We start from the raw sequence: 9,318 nt of genomic DNA, 5'->3' as shown, positions 1-9,318 counted from the left end.
TCATCTCTACCGTCCACGTGCTCCCCATCCATGGATTTGCTCAAGTACCTGTCACGTCAGGCAGCTTCTTTTCATCTCTGTGTGAGTGGCGGTAGGTTATGGAGCACTGTTCAGAGGTCTTCTCCACATAAATGCGGCCAGAAAAGCTGTTGCAGTGCATTGAATACGGTGGCAGCAGCCTTTCCCTCAGATATTTCCTCATCCTTATCGTTCCTGGGTATGTTTTGAGCTTATCTTGATCAGGTGGAGTCCTCGGACAATCAATCAGACTTTTCCCCTACTCATTTAGTCTCCAATATCACATCAAAGTAAGACATCTTCCTCGGACAGGTGATGTCCTCCTCGGACTGGAGATATCCTCTTCGGACAGCGATGATTCTCTACAGGAGGATTCCATTTCACTCTGGGCCTGCATTCTCCGCATCTTTCTCTTCGGATGTGAAACAGTCCTCTCCTGGGTATTCGGCCCATTAACTTGGCCTAACGCCCTTATCCCCCACAATAGCCCCTCAAAATTTTATTTTTTCCCACGCAAACGGGGAGAAAAAATAAGATTTTGATTTGGTACGCGGGAATGGGTGGATAAAAACGAAAATAAACTAAAACAAAAGAATCCAACAGAAGTAAAAAGTCATGAGTGCCCCTATTTACACGCGTGAGATTGTGGGGACGCGCGTCTCATTATTACCGCAGCAAATCTCTCCTTCCCAAAGCAGCGTGTCAACTACTTCAGGCGGCTGTGTCCCCTGCATCCAACGGTGGATGATTGATCAGACGGGTAGGGTTTACCCTCGTAATTCGAGCGAGATGAATGATACCGCTCCATTTGTCCCATATATAAACCCCTGCAAGCAGTTACTTTTCTTACTTTAAACACTTTCATAACGTTCAGAGCATTCTCAGAGTTTCCGGAGAGTTCCCTTCTTCAAAATTACTTCACGCCCACTCTGATCTCTGTGTTCTCTGCTTTCAGGATCCCACCCCAAACTACATTTCGAGTTAGGGAGTTTACTTTACTCGTGCTAGTGTAAGTCTCGGTGCCTCCTACACCTTTCTCTTCTTCTCGGCTGCCATTCCCTTTCACTAACACCACCTTCCTTACTGTTTCGTTCGATCTTTTACAAATGGGTAAATTCCAATATCTCGTCGATAGTCCGGCGTTGATTGAGGAATTCAAGAAAACCCACCATATCCCACAGGGGGTAAATCTAAGGTATTGCCCCCCAGAGGGATTACTGTTAGCCCGACAAGAAGGAGAGGTCATAATTCCTATGATCGCCTTCATTGAAGGGGAATGACCCTTCCCATGGGTCCCGTGACCCTAAACTATCTTCGTAATCATAGGCTCTCTCCCGATCAGTGCGCGCCCAACACCTTTAAGATTTTAGGGGCCTTTGATGCCATAAACGAACAATTAGGCCTAGGGCTAACCTGGCACGACTTAGTATACCTGTACGAGTGTCGTGGCCAAAAAGGGGTGGTTATTACCTTAAATCCCGGTCCGATGTCGTGAGGCTCTTCTCCTGCCTTCCTAAATCCAATAAGGGGATGAAAGACGATTATCTGATCGTCTTGGGCGCATGGCACGATGGTCTACACTGCCCGACCGAGCCAGGAGAGCCAGGTGTGCCTTCTCGGACTCAGGGTCTTAACCATAGTCTTAGGGCTTTCACTTTTAGCAGTTAATCCTTCGTCTGGTCTTCCATCTGATTTCTGAACTGACCAGGTGTGTTTGTTTTACAGATAAGACACATACTGCTCCTCGGCTGAGCCTTACCAACGTGCCTGCCCTCAACTATCTGCTGCGCTCGGAGATATACGTCAGCGAAGACGGACAGTTGAGGTCCGTCCCACTCATTCTCGGTTACACCCCTAAGAAGGCAGACGTCCAGCCAGCGGGGAACGCAATTACCGAGGGCGATTATAGGTTGCGGAGGATAGACGTTGCTCGGAAGAATTTCCTAGCGCCCTACGACCTTGCACCGGTTCCACACCCTAACCCCCAAGGCGTTCCGTTGCTCGTCCGATCGGTTCAGCAAGTTCCCCTTGCTCAGCCGACCGTGAGAGAAAGGGTCGGCTCTTCGTCCGCTTCTTTAGACGCACAAATTGACAAGTTCAAGTTCGAAGGGGAAGACGAAGGGGGCGTCCAAATAATACCTTCGGATTCCGAAGAAGAACTTGACAGACAGTCTTGCGTCCGAACGCCTTTGTTGCTGACTACAGTTCCCGAAGACTCTTCGGAGGAAGAGATGTCTGACTTGAGGCTACTCCTAAAGAGGAGGAGTAACAAAGTTGAGGTCAAAGGGACGGGGACTTCTCGTCTCGAGGCGAATTTGCCTCCACCTCCTCCCGCTCCACAGGTTCCTGATCCGGCCCTCAAACCTATACCGGATCTAAAGAAAAAGAGGCCGATGGAGCCCGAAGACAAGGAGAAGGGGTTGCCACCTAAAACCAAGCAGCAGAAGGTGGCCAAAGATCGACAAAAGAGGGCATCCTCAGTGGAAAGCAGAGAAGAGCCTCCTCTGGCCGAGGTGCGCCGAGGACAACGCATATGGTCCCCTCGGCTAGAGCTCGATGGCGGCCCCTTTCCCTGGGAGACTTCGGTCAGGAACTATGACGGGGGTCGTGCCGGACTGATAGCCGAGGCGCTGCAGCAACCCCTTCTTTTGCCCCGAGACATGGATTCATATAGGCGTTTCAGCCAATATGAGCTCTTCAAGTCCTTGAAGAGGGATTTGGCCATGGTAAGTATACCCCTTCCATCCCTTGGCTATAATGTGGATTCTCCATGTTTGTATACTAACACTGTTACTTTGTTCAGATCACCCAGCAGGTCTTTGTGGCTGAAGAATGGAACCGCAAGACTCACGTGGAAGCCCAGGCCGAGGCCCAGGCTAGGTCCGAGGCAGAGAGAGCCTTGGATAGCCTGAAGGGAGAGATCTCCAAGCTTTCTGAGCAGCTAAAAGGAGTATCCCAAGAAAGGGATAGCCTTGACGCTGGTCTCAAGAATGCTGAGTCCCAGGCCGAGTCTCAGCACAGGCAGCTAAGTGAAGCCCAGAAAAATCTGGCAGCGGAAAGGGAAAACACCAAGGCGCTTCGTGCCGAGCTGCTGAAGGCTAAAAAGGCTGCCGAGGAAGCTCAGAAGGACGCCCAGTTGGCTAAGGAGGCCACTGAAGCTGAGAAGAGGGCGTCCTTTCAGTTGGGGGTGGAGACAACAGAAAAAGATCTCACTGAGCAATTTGCTGCAGTTGCTCGGGACTACTGTGACTTAACTTGGGGCAAAGCACTGGATGCTGCTGGAGTGCTCCTTGACTCAACTCTTAGACTGCCCGAGAATATCTTTTATGGCGAAGATATTAGGCAGCATCCAGATTTGCAGTGCATTGAATACGGTGGCAGCAGCCTTTCCCTCAGATATTTCCTCATCCTTATCGTTCCTGGGTATGTTTTGAGCTTATCTTGATCAGGTGGAGTCCTCGGACAATCAATCAGACTTTTCCCCTACTCATTTAGTCTCCAATATCACATCAAAGTAAGACATCTTCCTCGGACAGGTGATGTCCTCCTCGGACTGGAGATATCCTCTTCGGACAGCGATGATTCTCTACAGGAGGATTCCATTTCACTCTGGGCCCTGCATTCTCCGCATCTTTCTCTTCGGATGTGAAACAGTCCTCTCTTGGGTATTCGGCCCATTAACTTGGGCCTAACGCCCTTATCCCCCACAATATATATAAAGAATCATTTAAAAAAATTATCATTTCCAATCAATATCTTAAAAAACTTACTTATAAATCAAATTCTCTTTAAAAACTCGATTTTATTTTTAATGACATCTCATGTGACTTTGCACTCTTTCTTGTCACAAAGATCAACAAACTAAATACTATAACAATATATTGAAGAAAACAAATTTGAGTAGTCAAGAAAATTATGAAAACTAAGCATATTGAAAACATAATATGAACAGTGCATTGTTGAAACTAAGTTTACAAAACCTAAAACTCTAATAATATTTTTCACTCATACTAAATAGATTTTTTCTTTTTTCTTTTTCTGAGAATCTCATACTAAATAGATATTCTACTTTGAATTTGACAATGGATTTTCTTTTGTTACATACCTTAAAAATATTACATTAGATTCCTTAAAAAATGTATTACAACCAGTAAACAATTTTCATAAAAATAATGAATTTGACTATTTGAGTAGGCTTTTGTAAAATTTGTATAACCTATTGCTAATCTTATTATTTTTTATGAGGTACTATAATTTAAAAAAAAAAAAAAAATCCTTAGAAGAGTAGGTTTTTTTCTTTTAGGGCAGGACAATTCATTTTTGTTGAGGCCAAACTCTTAAAGCTTTTAGTTTTGATTTTAAAAAAACACATACAATTTATTGAAAATTATTGAGGCTATGGGGGGCCAATAGCCCCCTTTGGTCAATATTTAGCTCCGTCCCTACAAGTAAGGAACTGTACTTAAATGTTGCCCTAATAGAGTAGGATGACAAACAAATTAAAGACATACCTCAACATGTAAATGGTAGCTGGAACTATCATCAGAAATATGGAAAGTTGAAGCACTCTTAATGCACATGTCTTCTGCTTCTAGATTCCTTATCAAATTGGAAAGAACATCTTCTCTATCTTTTTGCAAGCATATTTGTATGATCACTTGGCCTTCTTTAACTTCATGCACAGAGACTGTGGGAGCTTGAACTTTTATATGTGGGGTTTGATCGAGATTTTGCTGGTTTTCAAGTGCTGATAGCATATCCTTCTTCCTGAGAGTTAGCTTTTTTATTTCATTTTCTAGCTCTGGAACGTAGTCAAGAATTCTATCCATTATGACTGGCGCACTCCATCTCTTCTGCAATATATTCAGCAAAACACTGAGAGAAACCATATAGCAAATGTGCCTTTTCTTTTTGGGATAAGTATATAGTATTATATATACCTTAAGGAAAATAAATAAATAAATATATATATATATATATGTTTATACACACACCTTGATAGAATACAACTGTTATAATTTTCTTGATAACGATATTAGAGTTACTATAAATTTTATTTCATAAATCTTATAAATTCATGTGTTATTAATCACAAAAAAATTAATTTATTATATATTAAAATGACACTAATTATATTTATTATCATGTTAGTTTATAAAGTTTTTTTAAGTAAAATTGGTAATAACTTTGGCACTTTGTTTACTTCAGCACATGATGTTAATGTAAATACAAAATGCTGGTCAAAATGTTTTATACTTCTCTTATAACCTACAAATGTTACCCTATAATGAAGCTAATTAATATTTGATTACAGAGTACATTATTTAAAAGTGATCACAAAACTGAGTTTAAACTTTAAACAACAAATAAATTAGTTTTAAACAAGCCAACTTATTTGCTTAAAGCCATTTTTTATGTCAACTTTCAGTAAATAAACCAGCAGCAGATAAATGCTACCAAACCCTTCTATCACCTGAGTCAAGGCCAAATTGCCAAAGCTCTAAGAATAATTAAAAAATAAAAAATAAAAAAAGAAACTTCCTGAGAGCAACTGATTAAACATGGATCATTATAACTGAACTGATCAATAAAGCTAACATTTTTTTTCCTTATTTATTTATCCAAAAAAGAAAAAGAAGAAAGAGGAAACTGATCTTATCCTAAATCTTATTATTAATTGATAGATAAAAAATTTCTTAAAACTATCTATTGTTAGCTTGTAATAGACCATGGTCCTTGAAAACTATAAACTGGTACCATATAGGAGAAGATCATGGGTTTTACCATGAGAGTCAAACAAAATTTGATGGTAGCCTAGTGTTAGAGATATCAAGGCCGGCTAAGGCTCGAGTCCTTTGTAATTAATTAGTCCAGTTTTACGAACTAAGATCTACTTTGTAGTGCCATACTGCAATGGACTTAGCCTTAGGCCTTGATATGGCTAACAGGTGGTGATTAATTTGAAATTGTTATCCAATTGAAAGTTCAATAAAGGGTACATTGTGGTTGTGACTCCACCTTTGATCTTCGAGAATCCGGTAGCAATGAACCAAGGGCAAGGTAAGAAGAATTGAGATTCTTCCTCCGTACTCTCTCTTTAGCATTATGGTCTTGTTTCTTAGAAGCTGACCCTTCTTCTGCATTAGGTTCCACCACCTTTTTTCTAGGTTGTATGCGTTTTAAACCATGGTTTCTCTCCCTAGTCCTCTTAGAGTTGAGACCTTTTCCAGACATTACTTTCTCAGTAGTAGAATCAGCCAACGGTACTGGAAGTTCTTGATCAAGGAGCATGCTTGAATCCAGTGCACAATTAGTGTCATGATCTATATTACTTTCTTGTGGAAATGGCCATGGATTATTTGAAGCATCAAGAATGGTGGACAAGTTGTCATCTTTGTGGAAAATGAGATCATTTTCTTGTAACCCTTCATCAATATTATTCCTTGATTCCACCAATGCTGAATGTTCTTGAGCAAGGAACACGCTTGGATCCAACACATCATTAATGTTATCTGCAAGTTCACTAGGCTTTGATATGCTGCTTTCTCCCAGAAGTGGCCATAAATTATCAGAAGCTTCAAGAACCACACATACAAAACTGTTATCTGTGTACTGGGGAAGATGTGGAAAAATCGACTAAAAATCTTGTGCTCTTTCTTATGTTGAACTTTATATTCCACAAATTGCAGAATGTTATGTGTCTGATTTTTTCCATTTTAAATTTTAATTAATTACTTTACAAGGGAAAAAAATTGTGACAAATTACTTTTTTTTATTAAAAAAAAGTTATACATTGTTATTGTTGATGTTCCCAAAGGGTTTCCATGATATATTTTTTTCAACCAAAGAAAACACCCCATAAATCTAGTTCAGTAAAACCATAAAAGAATTTTTATTTGACTATCACAGACATTATTGAGAAAATATTAGCTGTAAAATATCTGAAACCCTAAAATAAAGTTTTCACTTTGAAGATGAGAAAAATGGAAGAAATTTATATATACATCACTTACTTTCAAGGTAGAGCGGGTCAAGTCCAGGCCATGCATCAAGGTGATCCATTGTCTTCCTTCATATCTCACAGCCCAAACTAAGATTTACAGCAACGTGTTTCAGTGCATCCAATAAATGATTCTGACTTAAATAACCTGTTAGATTTATACTTTGTGTCTTGTGTAGCATACACAGATCATAAAAAAATTATTTGCAATTTAAACCAAGTTCTGACAAAGTGAGAAACCCCATTTCCAAGTAATGTTTTAACAAGAATACAAAGTGAAGCTTGTGATCATAATAAATCCTTCTGAAATAATAGCAAAAATCTCTCAAACGCAAAAGCACCATTATGTTTAAGCATGACATGGAATTTACACAAAAGGGGTTCATTATAAAAATAAATAAATAAAAATAGACAGGCAAGCAAACCTAGTTAATGGAAATACAAATCTTACAACAGGAAGAGAGAGAGAGAGAGAGAGAGAAGAAAACATATTTTCTAACTATAAAGATCAGGAGGACAAATTAGGTAGGTACCTCTTATGCATCATGTACACATCTATAGTCTGTACTGCACAAACCACAAAGTCAATGTACTGCAGATGAAAATGATAGAGTTTTTGATGATGGACAAAAGAGGGAGACAAAGAGAGAGGTAAATGGGGTTTTCACGAGGTGTCCATGACCTAGAGCCAAAAAAGTATTTAAATAAGCATAGTATTAGATAAGAACCTAATCTTTTGGAACCTTTACATTAAAAAATTGCTTTGCTCAATAGGCTCCCTATGGCATATACCAAGGAAGATATTAAATAATGCATATGATAAGTGTTCAAGGGCAGAACGCAGTTCCTTTAAAATCTTTACATTATATATATAATACTACTATCTCTGAAGTACAATTAGCCATTTATATGCAAGTACAGTGCTCTCATATGTAGTAGTACAGGCTTCTTCCATAACCCCTGATTACCCTTTTACATTGGGGAAACAAACTGTGATGAGAATGTTACTTTGTGTATGATTTTAGATACTCATGATGGGTGCCAATCTTAGATGACACTGGCTACTTCTCTTTCCCTTTCATTCTTTGATTTTAGGGTTTTATGTTAAGATTTGATGCTATTCATTCCATTTTATGAAACCATATTTAAGCTATATATTATTATAGAGAAATAGACAGATTTTGGATCAATTCCATGTGGCTCAAAATGGAAATAGTCCATCATTTCAGTTTTCATGAATCTTAAGGTGAAAATGGTGCCACGTACGTCCTATAAAATTCTATTCCTCCATTAAAAAAAAGGATCTCAGGTTGATCTAAACTTTATAACTACCGGATTTAACATCACATATGGCCAAAAGTAATGGTTTAAGAATTATCACAACCATAGTAATAATCACCACAATCCAAAGCAACAAAAAGAACACGTGGATTTTGGTGACAACACGGAAGACTTTTGATGAACTCTTCAAAAGAAAAACCATTTTGGGTTATCCAATCCAAAGGAAATTCACATTATAAATGAAACATTTACAATTGTTTTATTCTCACAAAACTTTTGTAGACTAGTCATTACTTGTGACCTCAATAACATTTGCCTCTCACTACAATGGCTCCAGAACTATGGAATTCGTCAATAAAGTTTCGTCCACAAATGAAATTGTTCACATCAATCTCGAACTACCAAAAGTCTTGTAGCTGAATTGGCACCTCCTCATGCACAAAGTGCTTGGAGGTCTAGGGGGGAAAGGGTTCAAGCTGTGGGGTTAGCAACATATTATAATTATTTCTAAAAAAAAAAAACATCAACCTCGAACTCCGACACTCTACAAAACTCTTTGGAGGGACCCTACCAAACTAATAGGAGCACTCTACAAAAGATTTTTGTTTTGATTTCAAAGATCCACATGCAGACATCCATACTCAGCAGCATTGGGGAGAAGCTTGAGCCCTCAAAGTTCAATGAGTGGATTTGAAAGGTATAAGTCAAGTCAAATGGAGGATTCTATATGAGAACTTTAATGTCAATATCAACAATAATTTTGGATAGAATAACTCGAATCAAAGTGTTATATGACTTTATGGTTCAAAATCCAAAATTAAATAAAAAGACTTGATGCAAGAGCATAGTGGCAACTTATGTGGCAGCCATATAGGCAACATGTGTCATTTATTATTTTTAAATTCATTTGTCTTTTATTTATCTTTATTATTCAATCAAAGTTAATTATAAATTTTGCTAATAGTTATTTCAACCTAATAAATCTGATCATAGAGTAACGTGAAGTCAGTTTAGGGAGT

At 39.0% G+C, this 9,318-nt stretch overlaps 1 protein-coding gene across 2 annotated transcripts in view; it reads right to left on the bottom strand.

The window, feature by feature from the left end:
• LOC112015929 (transcription factor bHLH160) overlaps nucleotides 1–7,726 on the bottom strand; it is a 17,574-nt gene extending 9,848 nt beyond the window's left edge. Inside the window, exons 1-4 of one of the 2 annotated variants that reach the window (XM_065779615.1) lie at nucleotides 7,552–7,726; nucleotides 7,032–7,152; nucleotides 6,037–6,593; nucleotides 4,530–4,871 (exon numbers count right to left, since the gene is read on the bottom strand). In XM_065779615.1, coding sequence (XP_065635687.1) covers nucleotides 4,530–4,871; nucleotides 6,037–6,593; nucleotides 7,032–7,080 — 948 coding nt within the window. In that variant the 5' untranslated portion in view covers nucleotides 7,081–7,152; nucleotides 7,552–7,726. Of the gene's footprint in view, nucleotides 1–4,529; nucleotides 4,872–6,036; nucleotides 6,594–7,031; nucleotides 7,411–7,551 lie in introns of those variants that run through there. The other variant, XM_024048396.2, reaches the window with a different exon arrangement.
• Between the last annotated feature and the right edge of the window lie 1,592 nt (nucleotides 7,727–9,318).

Source organism: Quercus suber, unplaced genomic scaffold (genome assembly GCF_002906115.3).
Source record: "Quercus suber isolate HL8 unplaced genomic scaffold, Cork oak 2.0 scaffold_215, whole genome shotgun sequence".
Classification (NCBI taxonomy): Eukaryota; Viridiplantae; Streptophyta; class Magnoliopsida; order Fagales; family Fagaceae; genus Quercus; species Quercus suber.
The sequence above is the reverse complement of the archived record's forward strand: the minus strand, read 5'-3'. Positions and strand labels throughout refer to the sequence as shown.